The sequence below is a fragment of the Eulemur rufifrons genome, chromosome 21 (assembly GCF_041146395.1).
Source record: "Eulemur rufifrons isolate Redbay chromosome 21, OSU_ERuf_1, whole genome shotgun sequence".
In the NCBI taxonomy this organism is placed as follows: Eukaryota; Metazoa; Chordata; class Mammalia; order Primates; family Lemuridae; genus Eulemur; species Eulemur rufifrons.
In genome coordinates, this window is record NC_091003.1 from 16,824,448 (window position 1) to 16,842,779 (window position 18,332).

At 55.1% G+C, this 18,332-nt stretch overlaps 1 protein-coding gene across 8 annotated transcripts; it reads left to right on the forward strand.

Annotated features, from left to right (window-relative positions):
* Positions 1 to 666: 666 nt before the first annotated feature.
* On the forward strand, positions 667 to 17,338 carry GAL3ST1 (galactose-3-O-sulfotransferase 1). 8 transcript variants are annotated; one of them, XM_069496964.1, is made up of 3 exons: positions 667 to 842; positions 14,978 to 15,120; positions 15,885 to 17,338. In XM_069496964.1, the coding sequence occupies exons 2-3, from the start codon at positions 14,987 to 14,989 to the stop codon at positions 17,023 to 17,025; spliced, it is 1,275 nt and encodes a 424-aa protein (XP_069353065.1). In that variant the 5' UTR covers positions 667 to 842; positions 14,978 to 14,986; the 3' UTR covers positions 17,026 to 17,338. The 8 variants fall into 8 exon arrangements, with proteins under 8 accessions (XP_069353065.1, XP_069353060.1, XP_069353059.1 ...); XM_069496959.1 differs by having other exon boundaries at positions 726 to 842; positions 15,882 to 17,338; XM_069496958.1 differs by lacking the exon at positions 667 to 842 and adding an exon at positions 2,397 to 2,466.
* The last annotated feature ends 994 nt before the right edge of the window (positions 17,339 to 18,332 follow it).

An 18,332-nucleotide genomic window follows, 5' to 3' on the forward strand; every position in this document is an offset into this window, starting at 1 on the left:
CGTGGCCCATGCCCCACTGGCTGGCCAGCGGGTTCTGTGCTGCCCACAGCTGGAGCTGAGAATTCCTGGCTCTGGGCATGCATTGTCCCCCATCCTTGGTCCTGGTCCTCTGGGATGAAGGAGGAAAACCTGGACCGGGGTGGGGCACCTGAGCTCCGAAGGCCCAGCTCAGCCCTGATGGGCATCCTAGCGAGGAGGGGTCAGCTGAGACCTCTGGTGGCAAAACCAGGTGGAGCTAAGTCTCTTGCCTGAGCTCCCTTCAGGGATCCTGGTGCCTTCCCTCACTCCCATGGGTGCCCAAAATGTGCTGTCCTGGGTCTGCACCGACTGGAGCAGGAGGCCATACCTTCCATCGGATCCTCAGGGCCCCAGGGCCGCGGCTCCACTCCTCCACCTCCCACCCCACACCAAGCCCCTGGCATCCTCGAGTCCCCTCCTGGTCTGGGGGCTCGGCTGAGCCAAAGGGCCGGCGGCGGGACAATGGCCCTGTTGGCGCGTCCGAGACAAACGGGCCTTGTTGGGCCGGCAGCGGGGGCAGCAGCGTTGCGCTCCAGCGCGCTGAATGCGGCTTCTGTGCGTCTCTAGCAGGCGCGGAGGGGCCGGGCCGGGGCGGGGAGGGGGCCAGGGCCCGGGACGCCCATTGGCCGCGGGGCCGGGGGCCGGGCCAGGCTGGCGGCCGCACCTGGCCGGAGCGGGCGCGTAGCGGCGGCGGGGGCGGGCGCATGGACCAGGCCTGGCGGAGCTGGGGGCCCGGGCGGGTGCGCCCCGCCGCCCAGTGAGCGCCCGGGCGGCGCGGCCCGGGCCGAGCCAGCCACGCTGAACCCAAGGAGGACAGGGACAAGGTATGACCCAGGGTCCAGCACCCACTGTCAGCTTGCACCCTGCCTCAGGCTACCCCCCTGGGGACCCACTCATATTACCCCAAGCCCCAGACTGCTCCAGGGTCTGGGTGCTCCTATCCACTGCCAGAGGGTGGCCGGGCTGGGACCAGGGAGGACACAGGCTATTGCTCCTGCTGCCCTTGGTTTCTTCCCCTGGCCTCCCCTTTCCAGGGCTTACCCAGTCCCTGAAGGTGGGGTGGGTGGGGCAGGAGAAGGCCGGCTGCTGGGGCTGGGCTGGATCTGGGAGTGGGTTAATGATTAATCTTGGATGCAGTGGCCTGAGCCCTAGGGGAGGAGGTGCAAGGATCTCCCCTCTGCCCATTAGCCCTCCCCAGAAGGGGGGTTAGAGCAGGGGCTGGGGGCCATGGGAAGAGATGGATCCCCCTTGCTGGGGGAAGGCCCTGACCTGTTCCCCAGTGGGAGCAAGACCACCAAGGAGAGGCTTAGGGGTGTGGGGGACAAACACTTGTATTCAGGAGCAGTCCCCTAGGAAATCCCACAGTTCCCATTTCTTGTGACAATGCCCAGGAAGAGGGTCCAGCTTGGTCTGCCCCTGTGGTGCCACACCAACACTTTTTAACAGCACAGAGCACAGCACAGACTGTGGTCCCTTCCCAATAGGGACAGCCCTCCCCAGCTTCCCAGAGCAGGAGAGGTGATGGGTACACATCTGGCTGCTGTAACTCACACTGGGGGAAGAGGGAGGGAGAGGGAGAGAGGGCAGCAGGTCTGACACCTGATCCCGCAAGTGGCCATGGTGACGGGTGCCATGGAAACCCTCCAGAGGGGAGAGAGGTGTGGAGAACCGCCTGGTCCACTTGGGAGTATCCAACCTCTTCCTTTACTGAGGGAGTGACCTGAGGCCCAGAGAGGCTGAGGCTTGGCCAGGGCCGCAGGGGAGGGTAGGCCTGGGCTGAAGCAGCTCCTAAGCTGCACTGTCCCTTGCCCTGTGAAGGAAGCATTGCTACTTATCCCCATCATCCAGAGGGGGAAACTGAGGCTCGGGGAGATTCAGTGACTTGTCCAAGGTCACACGGTTCAGAAGTAGTAGAGTTGACTCCAAGTCATAGAGTCTTGCCCCGGCCCCCTCTCAAGACCCCAGTCCTACCCAGGACCTCTCTGCCCCTCTGGGGTCCCAGCCTCTTGGATCTGCCTAGGCTGCCCCAAACCCTCAGCTCAGGACCCCTCCCCCCATGCCACCCTGGCTCCCAGCTCCGCCTGACACTCGGGGGCTGGGCAGGCTGCTACCGCGGGAGCAGAGACAACGAAGCCCTGTTCCCAGCTGCCACCTTGGCCTGTTCCATTCCCTGCTTCTTGCACAGACAGAGCCCTTCCTGGAGGAAGCTCCCTGTGGACAAAGAATGCCTGCTTCCTGTGCAGCCCCTTCTCTTACCGGTCCGATGCCCTCTTGTCACCCACTGAGGGAGGAGTGTGTCCCTTACAGCCCCTCCCGCCAAGTTCTGAGGGACTGGGTGTGCCACCCACTGAAGGAGGCAATGATTAACCTGGGAGAATGATGCACAAATGGTGGAATTATTGGCATGGCAGCAGGCTTGTGAAGGGCTCCTGGCTTTGCTTTGACTGGGTGAGGAATATGGACAACCCCTTTTAGGAGCCTCATAGCACTCTAGACAAGGTGGGATGGAGCAGAGGTGCCGGGGGAATTGCAGGTGAGCGGGGATGGTGGGAGGAAGTGGGGGCCCAGAGAACACCTGCTTTCCTGCCTGCCAGTTCCAGCGCAGAGACCAGGTATGGCTTGAGGATGCCTGGGGACCTGATTCCAGCAGTGCACTGACTTGCTGTGGCACCCCGGGCAGGTCCTTGGATGGGGAGGGTGGCCTTCCAAAAGTCTGCAGGGACAGATCCTGCCTCCCCTACCGGGTGGGATTATTAGGATCATAGTAACAGACAGGGGCGCTGACAATGAGTGTGTGCCAGGCACTGCAGACACTCTGCATGCCTCACAGCAAGCGAGAACGTCGTAGCACCTCCACCTTTTAGGAAACAGAGGCTCAGAGAGGGAAAGTCACTTGCCCAAGGTCACCTAGCTGGGGCGTGGTGGGGCCGGGATTAGTAACCAGGGCATCTAGGAGTCTCCAGGAGTGGAGAGGTGTGCGGGTGTATCCAGGACATTGTGCCCAGTACCTTTTAAAAACATTGACATTGTTACCTGTCTGTGCGAACAAGTGTATATTTTTTAAAAATATCGCAGGCATGTTATAAAGTACAGAGAATGATATTACCAACTCCAACATATGCACCCCTGGGGGCTCTCAGTATTTTTGGAGCTTGGTGAGCCTGTGATTCGCTGCTCCCCGGTTAGAGCTACTTTGGGGTTACTCAAATCTGCCCTCTGGAAGGATAATGATTTACCCAGACAAGGCAGTGTAGCAGGAAGAGCTATGGGCTTGCTCTGAGTTCTGGCTTTGCCTTTTAGGCCTTCCACAAGTTACTGAGTCTCAGTTTCCCCACCTGTCACGTGGAGCTAGCTAGCAGACCACACTGGGAGGGTCTGTCAAGGGCACAGTTGTGGCTTATCTTTAAAACAACAGAGGCAAATGACCCTGAGAGACAAACAAGTGCTTTCTGAATCATCAGAAACGTTGCCCTTTCAATTGCCAGCCCTAGTATCTGTCACCTGGCATCCACACTTCCAGCCAAGGGGGCAATAGGACCAGGTGTCAGGGCTGACAGTTGGGAGATGGTCCTGGGAGCCGGCAAGTTGGGGTCCAGCTAAAATGCCCCTCTGGGGTGGTCCTCCCTATCTCTGCTCCAGCACCCCACTCCAGAGGGACTCAGAGTGAAGAAGCTTCTGGATCCTTGCAAGTAACTTCCTCAGTACTCCCAGAGGGAGGGCCAACCTCTCCCAGCTGCACCTTTAGCTGTGACTTCCCAGCTCCTTCTCTGTCCCAGGTCCCTGTTGCCTCTTCCCTTCTTAGGACACCAAGATTCAGAGAGGGCAGTGTGTCTGCCTCGGCCACACAGCAAGGCAGGGCATGGCTCAGACTAGCCACTTTTCATCCTTCTCCAGCCAGGCTGCAGTTTTTCAAAATAGAAATATCTTTATTTTTTATTTTTTCCCCCAAACTAATACAGGCTTTTGTTTAAAAAAAAAAAAAAGCTGTATATATATATATATATGTGTGTGTGTGTGTGTGTGTGTCTAGTATGCATATGTGTATATGTAGGTATACATGTCATCACAGAATTAAATTGTGTTACAGAAAGTAAGTGGCCCCACTCCCTCCCCAGGTAACTGCTGTTTACAGGTGGATGAGTGTCTTTTCAGACCCTCATGCACATATACAAATGTACAACTTTTCTTTATATGAATAAGTTCATTCTGGACAGTGTGTTCAAGGCTTAATATTAGGCAATTCTTTTTAACCCCTCTGAGCTTAAGTTTTCTCATCTGCAAAATGGCGATAAAGGCTCCATGGGCATTGAAGGAACTATAAATAATCCTGCAGCGACCACCTTCGTGTGCCCATCTCAGATCTCTTGTTAGATTATCTTCTTCGAACATTTTTCCCACAGGTAGAACTGCAGGGTCTGAGGATGGGCACTCTTAGAACTATAATGGTTGCTGTCAAATTTGCACAATGAACACCATAGGGAGAGTCTTTTTGCTCTACCCTTAAAGCCTCCTCCTGTGTCCTCATGGCATTGCCCTCCAGCGTCATGAAACAGCCCTGAGAAGCCCTCACCCCATCACCTTCCCTGCCAGAGCCCTGTTCCTGTCCGTGCGGGCTGAGCGAACAGCATGGACGTGCGCCAGCCGGGGAATGGTTCGTGGGTCAGCAGAAGTGCTGCAGGCTGTGATGCAGCCAATGGCTATGGCGGCCCTGGCTGCCCTCTTGTCTCCTTGGGGGGGCCATTCCCTGCCCCATTCTCATAAGATGGGCTTCCTCTCCGTACTCACCCTCTCCGTGGTGATTCCATCTGGTCTTGCGGCCTCAGGTCCCACTTCCGTGCCCAGGGCCCCCACTCTCTTCCCCAAGACCTCCCTCCTGTGCTCCAGGCAGGGGATCCTACTGCTCTTGGGACATTCTGTGAGCATCCCACACATCCCTCAGACTCAACGTGTCCTAAGTGGAACCCAACATTGCGCACCAAACCCCAACACTCAACCCGGCCCTCTCTCAGCCTCCCCTGCTCAGGGACTAGCTCCACGCCCCAGCCAGCCAGTCACCCCAACAGGAACTCTTCCCTTCCCTCCTCCACACCCAGTCACCCACCAGAGAGATGCTGCCTGGGCATGGCCTACAGATGGTTCCAGGTCATCTCGCTCCGGGACAGCTGTAACAACTACCATCGGGTTCAGCCCGCTCCCCGCCCCCCCCCCCCCCCCCCCGCTCCTTCCCCAGCTCTGCAGTTCATTTTCCAAACAGCGGCCCAGTGGGAATCCTGTGTGCTCACTCCTCTGCTGAAGGCCCTCCTGGAACTCCCTATTGCCCACGGGAACCCAGGCAGGCTCCTGAGCAGGCTTCCTGAGGCCACATGTCCCTCCTGCCCCTGTCTTTCTTTCTGACTGTGCCTCTGATCTCCCCTGGCCACCCAACCTCTTACAAGCACACATACTGGACACTCCAGCCAGGCCAAATATTTGTTAGTTTCTCAATTGCCCTGGGCCTTTTTGCATGTGCTTTTCTCTGTGCCTGGCTCATTCAGGGTAACGGGCACAATTAGTTAATGCTAGCTGCTATAACAGACAAGCCCCGAGTTCCAAAAGGCTTAATACAATGGCAGCTTAGTTTTCATATTCTTGTAATCCAATAGATATTGGTGGGCTCAGATGCAGACTCTGGCTCCTCTCATCTCATGGCCCCTGCCACCTCCAGATCCTTGGAGACCGCCCCATTCATCCAGCCAATGGGAAAGGAGACCACAGAGAAGATCTGCCCTCCTAACCTCATCAGCTGTCAATCTGCTCACATCCCATTGGCCGAAATTCAGTCAAATGATGACACCAAACTGCAAGGAAGGATGGGAAATGTAGTCTGGCTGTGTGGCCATAGGGAAAAGGGGACTGCCTTTGGAAATCCGAGAACACATTGCAGCTTCTGCCACTGGAGGCCCCTCCCCCAGTCCTGAGGCCGCACCACAACCCCTTCCCCAGGCTGGATCAGGTGTTTTCTCTGTGCTCTAGCAAGCCCTAGCCAATGTGTCCTCCATCACAGCTCTTGACTTCTCTGTCTCCCCTCTGAGATTGTGAACCCAGAGCTCCCCGCGCAGGGTATTGTGTACTCTAGTGCTGGGCATAGGGCAGGCGCTCAGTAAATCCCTGTGGAACGGATCAATCTAAAACTCTCATGGTCTCAAAAAGATGTTCATGGTTTATTGATAGGTGAGAAAAAAGCAAGTTAAAATATCTTCCCCAAAGAGACCCCTGCCATCACCCATAGACTCTATAGGCAGAAAAGACATAAGGAGTCTTGGGCCAAAATTTTTTAAATTTATTTTTTAAATTTTTGTCTGAACATAATAAAGGCCATAAGACCAAAACCTTAATGATGGTGCCCTCTGGGATTGGGCTTCTTTTTTTTTTTTTTAATTCTTTAAAATTTGTAATATAGAGATGGGTCTACGGCCACTCTTGTCGATCTAGGAAGATAAGCAGGGTCGGACCTGGTTAGTACTTGGATGGGAGTCAGCTCTTGCTCAGGCTGCTCTCGAACTCCTGACCTTAAGCGATCCTCCCGCCTTGGCCTCCCAGAGTGTTAGGATTACAGGCATGAGCCACCGTACCCTGCCTGGGATTGGGCTCTTAAAATTGTCTTATACTTTTCTGTATTGTCTGAGATTATTCCCCCCCTCCCCCAGCATGTACTGCTTTTATCATTGAAACAAATTTTTTTTGGTTGGGGGAGAACCAGCCAAAGACAGTGTGACGGATACTCTGGGAAGAGACCCCTCTGGGAGAGCTGAAGGCACAGGTCCCTGCCCTGGAAATCTTTGCTGCACGTGGCTTGTTACTCTGCCCATGGTCCCACCTTTTGCTCAAGAACTTGATGAGGTTCTCACCCTTCCCCTATAAAATGCAGGAGATAACAGGAGCACTCTCCAGCAAAGATTATGAGGGTACACGATGCATGAAAAGTCCCAAGCATAGGACCGGACCCTGTTTGGTTCAGAGTCCACGCTCATAAACACAGCACCTGCTGTTTAATGCCAGTTCTGCCCTGACTCGCCCTAGTAAAGCTGCTATCAAGCTAGCTCAGCCCAGAAGGCAGAAGGATCATTGGGATGTTACAACAGAGGAGACAACTTCATGCAACGTCTTTTCATGCAACGTCCCAAACCCAATTCTAGCTTCTGGCACTCAGAGAGATGTGAACTCTGGAACTCTCCTGGGGCAGTTGAAGCTCTGGTGTTTCCTGGGTGCTTGGGGGCTGCTCCCAGGCTGAGCAGGGCTTTTTTGGAAGAAAGGGGGGTTCAGAGCAAGCTTCAGGTGCCTGCTGTTCCCTGGGAGGGGCAGGCAGCTGCTTACCCTGTGAAAGTGCTCAATGTGAGATGAATGTCACAGTAATGATTATTATTGATGGTGACACTTGGGTCCCTAGAGCCTCCTGCCTAGTCCACGATGGGGCTCAACGTCAGTGCTGAAGGTGGGGTGGAGGAGGCCTTTCTGGGCACAGGTGGACCCCCCTGTCTCTGGACAAAGCTGAGAAAACCCAAGAGTCCCATGCCTGGGCTAAGCCTGAAGGTCCCTGGGGTTTAGGACCAAGGCATCTAGAAGTGCCTTGTGCCAAAGCCTCGGGAAGAATCAGCCCAAATCCTGCAAAGCTGGTCCGGAGTGTCTACACGTCACTGTTTCTCACTCAGGGGTGGAGGCAGGACATACAGGGGCTGCCCAGCTTGGATGCTGTATCCTCTCTGATGAAGGACTTAGAGCTCAGGGAGTGAAATGTCCCTAGACTCATCTTCCCAGTCCTAGTCAGATGCTCTGCCACCTGGAAGCCTTCCGGGCTGAGCCGTTGCTCACTCGTCTGGGCTCCCACAGATTCTGGATAAACCTCGATCCCTGCTTTTATCTCAACATCTTTAAATCCTGGCATTTGGCAAATCTGTGTTTGGATTCTGGCTTTGTCTGCTCTCTGCCATCTGTGTGACCTTGGACAAGTGACTTCACCTCCCTGAGCCTTGGTTTCCTCACCTGGAGAGTGGGGGAACAGTGATGCTTGACTTAAATGAGATGCAGTAGGTGGAGCAATTGGCCTCCTTGCCCCTGGGTCCTGCCCCCCACTTGGCCTTAGAGCCTGTTCTCACTGCAGGGCTCTGCAGTTGCTGTGTCCTTGGCCCAAGGACACTTGGAACCTTGCTGAGTCCTTGGATGAAAGAGCTGCCTAGCTGTTGGGGTCCAGAGAGGGGCGGGCATCGCCCAGGGCAGTCCAGCAAGGGCAGAGGGCCAGGGCACCACCTGCAAGGTGCTGGGGTGAGCCACCTGCTATCCCCAGGGAGGGAACTCATGAATATTCAAACCCACCGAAGTGGGAGGGAGGCAGCCGCCCCGCTGCTGCTGGGTGTCATTGGAGCATTCCTGTCTCCCAGTGACCGCAGAGGCAGCCTGGGAGTCAGACGTGGCTCAGGCAGGGAGAGGAAAGGGGTGGCCAGCCACAGCCCGAGGTGAGTGTGTCTCCCCTGCACCCCGCATGGCGGTCCCCGGGAGAGTAGGACACCCTGCGACTGAGGCCTGCCTGGTGGCAGCCCTCTAGGCCAGAAGGTTTACCATCCTGGGCTCGGTTTCCCTGTGTGCATGATGTGCGGGGTGAGTCCTGTTTCTCCTTTGCTCCCTGGATGGTATCAGTTCAGCTGAGCAGGAGGATGGTTGGGCCTGGCCTGCTGCCAGCTGTCTGCAACGTGGCTGGGTAATCCAGAGGGGCAGGAATAGATGGGGTGGCCTGGCAAGGAAGGATCATCTGTCCTGAGTGCCTGCCGTTGTCACCACCGTGGGCAGAGGAGGCAGGAGAACCAGGTTGTAGTCCTGTCTCTGATGCTGTTGTGCTGTGTGACATCAAGGGCACTCTTGCCTTCTCTGAGGCTCAGCCTCCTTGCCTTTCTGTCTCCCAGCCTGGAGGCTGTGAGGCTGAGGCTACCCTGAGATTGTCCTTGGATCTCGGGCCGCCAGGTGCCTGCCAGCCTCCATCCTGGGCCAGCAGGCACACACCTCGATGGGGCCATGGCCGGGAACCTGGGAGCATAATAATGATGATGATAATGACAATGGTGGCAGGCCGTGCTCAATGAGTGTCAGCTCTGTGCCAGCCCTGGGCTGGGCACTTTCCTTGGAGAAAGCAGAGGATCCTCGTAGCACCCTGCGATGGAGGGAGAATTGGTAATAGGTTGAGTGTCTTATCTAAAATGCTTAAGACCAAGAAGTTTCAGACACATAGCCTGAAGGTAGTTTTATTTTTCCCTTAGGGATACTGAATAAACTTCGTGTTATGAGCTTCTGTTTTTTTGTTTTGTTTTCTTTTTCTGAGACAGAGTCTCGCTCTGTCACCCCAGGTAGAGTGCAGTGGTGTCATCATAGCTCATTGCAGCCTCAAACTCCAGGGCTCAAGCGATCCTCCTGCCTCACCCTCCCTAGTAGCTGGGACTACAGGTCGCACCACCACGCCTGGCTAATTTTTCTATTTTTTCATAGAGATGGGGTCTCACTCTTGCTCAGGCTGGTCTCCAACTCCTGAGCTCAAGCGATCCTCCCACCCCGGCCTCCCAGAGCCGGGGCTGCCCGGCCTCTTATACTCTTTTTAATGCCTGTATGATCTTTAGTGCTGTGCTCGTATTCTTTCCTAACGCTGGTGACTTGTGAAGTCTTTCTTCCTCCCCCCACTGGCCGCCTTGATCAGTCTTGCTAGAGGTTTAGTCATTTTGTCATTTTTTTTTTTTTTTTTTTTGAGACAGAGTCTCACTCTGTTGCCCAGGCTAGAGTGAGTGCCGTGGCGTCAGCCTAGCTCACAGCAACCTCAAACTCCTGAGCTCAAGCGATCCTCCTGTCTCAGCCTCCCGAGTAGCTAGGACTACAGGTATGCGCCACCATGCCCTGCTAATTTTTTTCTATATATATTTTTAGCTGTCCAGATCATTTCTTTCTATTTTTAGTAGAGGTGGGGTCTCGCTCTTGCTCAGGCTGGTCTCGAACTCCTGAGCTCAAACGATCCGCCCACCTCGGCCTCCCAGAGTGCTAGGATTACAGACGTGAGCCACCACGCCCGGCCATTGTCATTTTTTTTTAAAGAACATATTTTACCTTTTATTATTTTCTCTATTGTACTTTTTTTCTAATTCATTAATGCCTGCTTAACTGTATTACTTCTTTCTACTTTCTTTGGACTTAATATGCTGTTCTCCTCTAAATTTTTGAGACTACTTACTTAGGTGGTTTGTTCTTTCAGTCTTTTCTAATATATGTATTTGAGGCTGTACGTTTTTTTCTAAACACAGGTTTAGCTGTATCTTCTATTTTGTGCTGTCGTATTTTCAATATTAGTCACTTCAAAATACTTTTAAAGTACATTATGACTTCTTTTTTTTTTTGTGACAGAGTCTTGCTCTGTCGCCCCGGGTAGAATGCAGTGGCATCAGCATAGCTCACTGCAACCTCATACTCCTGGGCTCAAGTGATCCTCCTGTCTCAACCTCCCAGGAAGCTGGGACTACAGGCACGTGCCACTAGGCCTGGCTAGTTTTTTTATTTTTAGTAGAGACGAGGTCTTACTCTTGCTCAGGCTGGTCTTGAACTCCTGACCTCAATCAATCCACCCGCCTCGGCCTCCCAGAGTGCTAGGATTACAGGCGTGAGCCACCGCACCCGGCCATGACTGCCAGCCATCACATAAGGTCAGATGTGGAATTTTCCATTTGTGTCATGTCAGCACTCAAAAAGTTTCTGATTTTGGAGCATTTCAGATTTCAGATTTTTGGATTAGGGATACTCAACCTCTATCATCATTTTGGAGGAGAAATCAAGACTCAGAGAGGGGCACAGTTTTGCCTAGGACACACAGCAAGGAAACTATTGAGCTGGGATTCAAAACCAGGACTCTGAGCCCAAGGTGCTGGTTTCTTGTGGCCATCACATGTGTGACTCTCACACATGTGCTCCTGCACCCATAAGGCTGTCACATGACTTCCATGTTTTACACTTTTACTCGTGGGGGCTTTTACATACATGTAGCTCACAGGGATAACCCCGGCCTATAGATCTTACACAGGGACTGTCTCCTATGTGGCTCTCAGCAAAGTGTTGTCTGCCTGGACCTTTGTCCCCATCCACACTCTGCCCAGGCCCCAGAGTCCTGGCATGTTCTGCTTTGAGGTTCAGGGGGGTCATTCATCAAACATTCACCAGGTGCCAGGCATAAGGAGCTCAGACATGAGTCACCGTCAGGCTCTCACGCAGCTGAGCACAGAGGGGACCTCTCCTCCTGCATGCTTGTGCACCAAGACTAGGTGTGGTCAGTAGCGAGGATAAAAATCAATATGCATTGATCACCTCTGGGGTGCATGCATTCTCTCATGAGGATCTCATGGCCTCCTGACTATTTTCCCTCAAGCCAGGCTCCTAGCTGCCAGCCAGCCTCGGTCTACCCCTGCCTCAGTCTACCCAGGGGCTCTGCCTGTGACCACAAAGGGCCTTGTCTGCCCTGATCCTGCTGTTGTGTACTCATTGTACACATGAGGAAATTGAGGCTCAGAAAGGGTGAGCTTCATGCCCAAGTTTATAGAAGCCAGACCCTGTCCCACTCCTGGGACAGAGGTCCTCGGCCACACCTCCACCTTCTGTGCTGGAACTTGCAGTGTGCACACTTTCCTTCCTTCCTTCCTTCCCGTGGGCTTGAGGCTGGGCATAGGACACACCAGGCAAGGGCTCCCATGGATGAGGCAGGAAGCTGTCGACAGATCCAGGCTCCAATTCTTGCTCTGCCCCTACCTTGCTGAGTGACCCTAGGCAAGTCATGGCACCCCCTGGAGCCTCAGTTTCCCCTGTCTGCAAAATGGGCGTGACAGTGGGTGGAGTAGTATCTGCTTAGTGGTCGCTAAGTGGAGCCAGTTAGATGCTCTGGAAAAGCGCCACCCCCCCCGCCAGGGCCTGGCTCATAACAGGGGCTCAGAATGAAACCAGAGGGTGGGATGGCCCAAGATTCAGCAGCTGGTGGGACTCAGCACACAGCAGGGGTCTGGCAAGGTTTGAGGAAGCCCAAATGGGAGAATGAACAATCCGTGAGTGATGAGGGGGTGGGGGCGTGTCCTGGGCGGAGTCAGGTGGACCCTGCTTGGTGGCTCCAAGAGGCTGGTCTGCCCCCTGCTGCCCAGCCTGGCGACCCCAGAACTTCCACCACTGCAGCCTCCCAGAGTTCTAGAAACTACCCTGGTGAGTGGGGCTGTGGGGCAGGGGCGGGCCCTCGGGATTTGCAGAGGGCCAGCCTGGGGAATCCCAACCCCTCCTCATTTTAAAGTCAGAGAAACTGAAGCCCAGGGTCACTCTGGGTTTGGAGCCTGCCCTAGGGCTCTGTCCTGTTTTCTGCTGGGTCTCTGGAAGCAGGAGGCTGACAAGGGCCCTTGAGGCTGGTGTAGGTTGTGGGGGGCCCAGAGGCAGGCCCCCAGGGGCTCAGGAAGGGTAAAGCTCACCCTCTTCCAGTGATAGCAATGTGCTGGTGGCTTTGCCCACCTGCTCCATCTCAGGAAAGTTCCCAGGAGCCCAGCTAGAGAGACTACCAGCTTCCCCATTTTACAGATGAGAAACAGAGACTTCACAGAGCTTGACTGAAGTCACCACGCTGGACAGAAACACAGGACTGGGGGCTCCAGAGCCTGAGGTCCCTTCCCCTCCTGGGCTCCTCCAAGCCCGACCACACTAGCCCCTTTACTACACCTCACAAGCTTTATGATTTGTTATTTAAATGTGTTAAATATAATTTATTGCCTTTTTTTTTTTTAGAGCTTTTCATGAGGCTGGTTGATATTGCCTTTTTTTCCTGATTCAAAAATTAATACATGCTCCCTTTAAAAATGCAACCGTTACAGAAACGCATAATATAGAGACCTATTCCCTTAAACCTCTCCCCGAGCTGTGCAGGGGATACCACTGTTAAAATTTAGAATACTGCCCTCCAATGGCTCTTTTCCAGGCCTGCATGTGTATTTTCCTGTATACATATATGGATGGGGGATGGGGGGGGTGCATCTTGTTCTAGAACTTTCTTTTTTCACACAAATAGATCATAGTGTGTTTTTAGCTTTGCCTTGTTTTTTTGTGTGTGTTTGTTTTTAACATCTACAGATGACTCCTTCAGGGAATGGGTCTTGATTTATGTAATGGTCGCTTGCTGGTGGACACTGAAGTTGTTTCTAATTTTTTTCCATTTCTGACCAAGCTGCGGTGAATACCTTTGCACACGTGACTTTGCACACTTGCCCAAGTGTTTCTGCAAAACAGTGGAAAGTCAGAGAGCTTGTACCTTCCTCCTTTGACATAACCGTGCTCTGAAAACACTCTCGAGCCACCCTCGCCCCCTCCTAGGCCCTGTCCTTCCAGAGTGAACAAGGGTATCTCATTGTCACAAGAGAGCTCACTGCAACCTCAAACTGTTGGGTTCAGGCGATCCTCCTGCCTCAGTCTCCCGAGTAGCTGGGACTACAAGCATGTGCCACCAGGTCTGGCGAGTTTTTCTATTTTTAGTAGAGACAGGGTCTCGCTCTTGCTCAGGCTGATCTTTGAACTCCTGAGTTCAATCAATCCGCCCACCTCGGCCTCCCAGAGTGCTAGGATTATAGGCGTGAGCCGATGCACTGGTCTCAAAGTCCCTCTTACATAATTTGTTCCTCTGCAGTTTGTCTCTTCATGTCCTTTCTTGTGAGGAGAAATTTCTAGATGATAAGCGGAGAACTCAGACATTGGTGCCAGCTGGGTGGGTGGGCCTGGAGTGTCCCTTCTCTGGGAAGAAGTTTGTGGGTGCTTTGGGTAACTTTTCCAAGGTATAGTGTGTGGGACCCTCCCCCAAGCGGGCTGTCTGGCTTCTGCCCCCAGGGACAGTGATGATGTGCCATGCTTATAGTCATGGGGCAGCATGTGTGACCTTCTGTGGCCTCAGGGGCCCAGGACCCAATGCAGCATGAGCCAGGACTGCAGTGGAAAGTTTGGGGCCCTGGCTTTGCAGCTAGAATGGGGAGGTAAGCCCCCCCCAAGCCCCAGCCCTCTCCTGGACTCCAGTTCCTCAGCCTGAACTGGCCCCTTACAGCCCACGTGTCAGTACCCTGCAGATAGGCTTGTCACATTTTGACCAGTCCTCCCCCCAACAAACAAACAACAACAACAAAAACCAGAGGATGCCCAGTTAAAATTGAGATTGACTAATTTCTCATATAACTATGTCCCATGCAATATTTGGGGCATATTTATACTAAAAAAATTCCATTCATGGTTTATTTGAAATTCAAATTTAACTAGGCAAGCCTGCCTGCTGGCAGTGGGAGAGGGCTTGGATGTGTGCACAGAGGCCTGGTCTGCTGTGTGACCTGCGCCTGCTTCCACCTCTGAGCCTCAGTTTCTCCATCTGCCGCCCCTACAGACCCCAGGGGCACGGGGGCCACGGAGGAGAGATGAGGAGCCTCGCCCGGGCCGCTGTGGGAGGGGCAGCGCAGGGGCAGGTGCAGCTGGCTGGGCCTTCTGAAGGTGACAGATCCAGGCCCCAGAGAGCCCCTGGCCCAGGCCTGGGGGGCACAGGGCACTGGAACAGGGTCTTCTTTTCCTTCTTACTTAGAAAAGTAATTCATTAGGAAGCCCCAAAAAGGTATAAGAACTAAGGTAATGAACACACTCGTACTCACTTAGCTTAGAAGTTAAAACAGAATCAGGCAGCAGAAGCTTCTCCCTGCCCCATCCCCCAGCCTCTCTTTGAATTGCTTCACCCACTGTCTCTGTGTGCAACCCTGTCGCTGTCTCTCTCTCTGTGTTTGTCTCTGTCTCCAGTGTCTCTCTGTCCCTGTTTGGACCTTGGGGGGTGGGGCACAGAGCCACCCTACGCAGGTCCCAGCTACCAGGCCTGGGGCAGCCTCCTGACCCTCGCCCCACTCTGTGCTGCCCGCTGCAGGTGCCTGAGATGCCGCCACCTCCGCAGAAGAGGCGCTGGGAGTCCATGGCCAAGGGGCTGGTGCTGGGCGCTCTCTTCACCAGCTTCCTGCTGCTGCTGTACTCCTACGCCGTGCCCCCGCTGCACGCGGGCGTGGCCTCCACGTGAGTGGCCGGGCTGGGCAGCTGCGGGTGGGCAGTGCATTTACCAGAGCACCTGCTCCAGTGATCCTGGGTAGCCACCCTGCACCATGCTGTGCCAGACAGAAATTCACTGAGGGCAGAACTCACTGAGTAGCCCCAGGCCTCAGTGTGCTCATCTGTGAAGTGGGGTAATAACAGAGCCTTCCTCATGGATCGTGAGAATCAAGTATCACTGTGTGTGTACAGGATTACCGCCATCTAAGGCTCCAACAGGGCCACGGTAGGGGGTGACTTGTCCAAGAGCACCCAGCTGGCACGGGGCCCAGATTCAGACTGGCTCCTGCCTCCAGGCCATCCCACCTCCTCACGGGAGGGCTCAGTGCAGACCGGGTACAGCCTGTGCCCTTAGTTGGTGGTATTAGTTGAACTGAAGAAAATTGCTGATAACTGACCATTTTTGGCCTACAAAATGGCAATTTCATGTGTCCAACCTAATACTAATTCATGATAAATGTACGATCTGGTGGTCATGAATGAGACCTGCGTGCTTTGTGTCACTTTGACCTCACACCAACACCACCAAAAGGTCCTGTTATTTTCCCCATTTCACAGATGAGGAAACTGAGGCCAGAGAGCCCAAACCACTGCCCCAGGCGTTCCTAGCTCCCTGCCACCACTGTCCCCAACAACCCTGCTCTCTAGGGGTACCAGGGCTGGGGGTGCTGAGTCCTGAGGGCCCCAGCAGCAGCCCCCTGAGACTCTCCCCATCGCTGTGTCTCCAGCAGGACCCCGGAGGCCGCAGCGCCCTGCTCTCCTGCCCCGGGTGAGCCAGAGGCGGTGACTTGGGCCAACGGCTCCGCGGGAGGGTGCCAGCCGCGGCGCGACATCGTGTTCCTGAAGACGCACAAGACGGCCAGCAGCACGCTGCTCAACATCCTGTTCCGCTTCGGCCAGAAGCACCGGCTCAAGTTCGCCTTCCCCAACGGGCGCAACGACTTCGACTACCCGGCCTTCTTCGCCCGCAGCCTGGTGCGGGACTACCGGCCCGGGGCCTGCTTCAACATCATCGGCAACCACATGCGCTTCCACTACGACGAGGTGCGCGGCCTGGTGCCGCCCAACGCCACCTTCATCACGGTGCTCCGCGACCCCGCCCGCCTCTTCGAGTCCTCCTTCCACTACTTCGGGTCCGTGGTGCCCCTCACGTGGAAGCTCTCGAGCCGCGACAAGCTGGCCGAGTTCCTGCAGGACCCCGATCGTCACTACGACCCCAGCGGCTACAACGCGCACTACCTCCGAAACCTGCTCTTCTTCGACCTGGGCTACGACAGCGGCCTGGACCCCGGCAGCCCGCGGGTGCAGGAGCACATCCTGGAGGTGGATCGCCGCTTCCACCTGGTGCTCCTGCAGGAGTACTTCGACGAGTCGCTGGTGCTGCTGAAGGACCTGCTGTGCTGGGAGCTGGAGGACGTGCTCTACTTCAAGCTCAACGCCCGCCGCGACTCGCCCGTGCCGCGCCTCTCGGGGGACCTGTACCGGCGCGCCACGGCCTGGAACATGCTGGACGCGCTCCTCTACCGCCACTTCAACGCCAGCTTCTGGCGCAAGGTGGAGGCCTTCGGGCGGGAGCGCATGGCCCGCGAGGTGGCCGCCCTGCGCCGAGCCAACGAGCGCATGCGGCGCATCTGCATCGACGGCGGCCGGGCCGTGGACGCCGCCGCCATCCAGGAGTCGGCCATGCAGCCCTGGCAGCCGCTGGGCATCAAGTCCATCCTGGGCTACAACCTCAAGAAGAGCATCGGGCAGCGGCACGCGCAGCTGTGCCGGCGCATGCTCACTCCCGAGATCCAGTATCTGATGGACCTCGGGGCCAACATGTGGATCACCAAGCTCTGGAAGCTCATCCGGGATTTTCTGCAGTGGTGACATCCCCGCGGGCCAGCGGCCTGCGCGCCCACTCCCTGGGGAGGGGCCGAGCAGGGTCCCTCTGGTGCTGGCCTCCCTCTGCCCCTCCTGGTGCCACCTCGGACTCCCGGGGTGAGGTGGGACTATCAGGGGGACGCAGCCAGCCAGGACTGGGCCCACAGCACACAGAGAGGGCCTAACCGAGATCAGTATTTGACTAATTATGCCTTTTTTTATTAAAGCCCCTTCCCTCCAAAAAAAAGAATGTTCTATTTCCTGCCTCCCCTTAAAGGAGAGACCTCAGAAGTAAAGGAATTTGATGTGTTTTTGTTAATCAGCCTCAGTGGTGGTGACTGCAGGGGCCCCAGGGTGGGGTGGGGTCCCCAAGAGAGCACAGCGGTGCCTATGTGAGTGTCTGTGGACAGAGCCCAATGGGGGTGTGTGTGTGTGTGTGTGCGCGAGATCATCCTAATGAGTACACCAGTAGTTCACGTTGAGCACTGGTTGTGTGCCCGATACTAGGCTAAGTGCTTTGTGGGTGTTAACTCATCTTCATCAAAACTCAGCAACATGGGAACTAGTAATATCTCATGCTAGAGTTGAGGAAGGGAGCTCAGAGAAGGACAGTTGCTTAGCCAAGAAAGTGAGCGCAAGAAAGTGAGAGGACTGGAGCAGGTGGAAGGTGTGGCCAGCTGGGACAGTCAGAAAGAGAGCGAGTGAGAGGTGGGAACACTGAGTGGGGCCTCGGGCAGCAGGCCCTGGGCCCGGGCTAAGGGCTTCTTGTGAGATCTCATTAATCCTCACAATAACCCTTTGAGGCAGGCACAATTACATCCTGTTTTACAGATGTGGGCACTGACATTCTGAGGGGGGAAGGGACATGTTTGAGGTCAGACCCAGGACTCAAAACAGGGGCCCCCAAATCCTTTCCGTGTTCAGTGCCTGCAGCCCCCGTCCCTGTTGGAACCTCTGCTGGCTCCTGGCCCTCCCACTGCTACTGCCCCCCACACGGCTGTCCCACACATGTGCTTGTGCGCCAGGCTTCCCCCCCTCACCCTGGGATTCCATTTAATCCGAAAAATATTTAGTATCCACCAAATCTCTGTTATGTCCCCCAGCTCTGAGCTGTCCCTGAGCATACAGCAGTCAAGTTGGCCTCGTGCTCCCAGGACTCATGTCCAGAAGGGAAGATGGCCACTGGGCAACTAAGGCAGGCCAGGTGTGATTGACCAGGGTGGGGATGTGCCCAGGGGGACAGGGGCCCTTTCTGGGACACAGGACTTTCAGACTTCCAACTAGGAGCTGACATCGGGGCCTGAATGGCAGAA

Excerpts from the sequence above, each read along its gene's own strand:
- GAL3ST1 (XM_069496958.1), top strand. The coding sequence starts at position 2,398 with ATGCACAAATGGTGGAATTATTGGCATGGCAGCAGGCTTGTGAAGGGC. Across the intron at positions 2,467-14,977 it reads CCTGGCTTTGCTTTGACTGG|GTGCCTGAGATGCCGCCACC; the intron begins GTGAGGAATATG and ends TGCCCGCTGCAG. Across the intron at positions 15,121-15,884 it reads CACGCGGGCGTGGCCTCCAC|GACCCCGGAGGCCGCAGCGC; the intron begins GTGAGTGGCCGG and ends TGTCTCCAGCAG.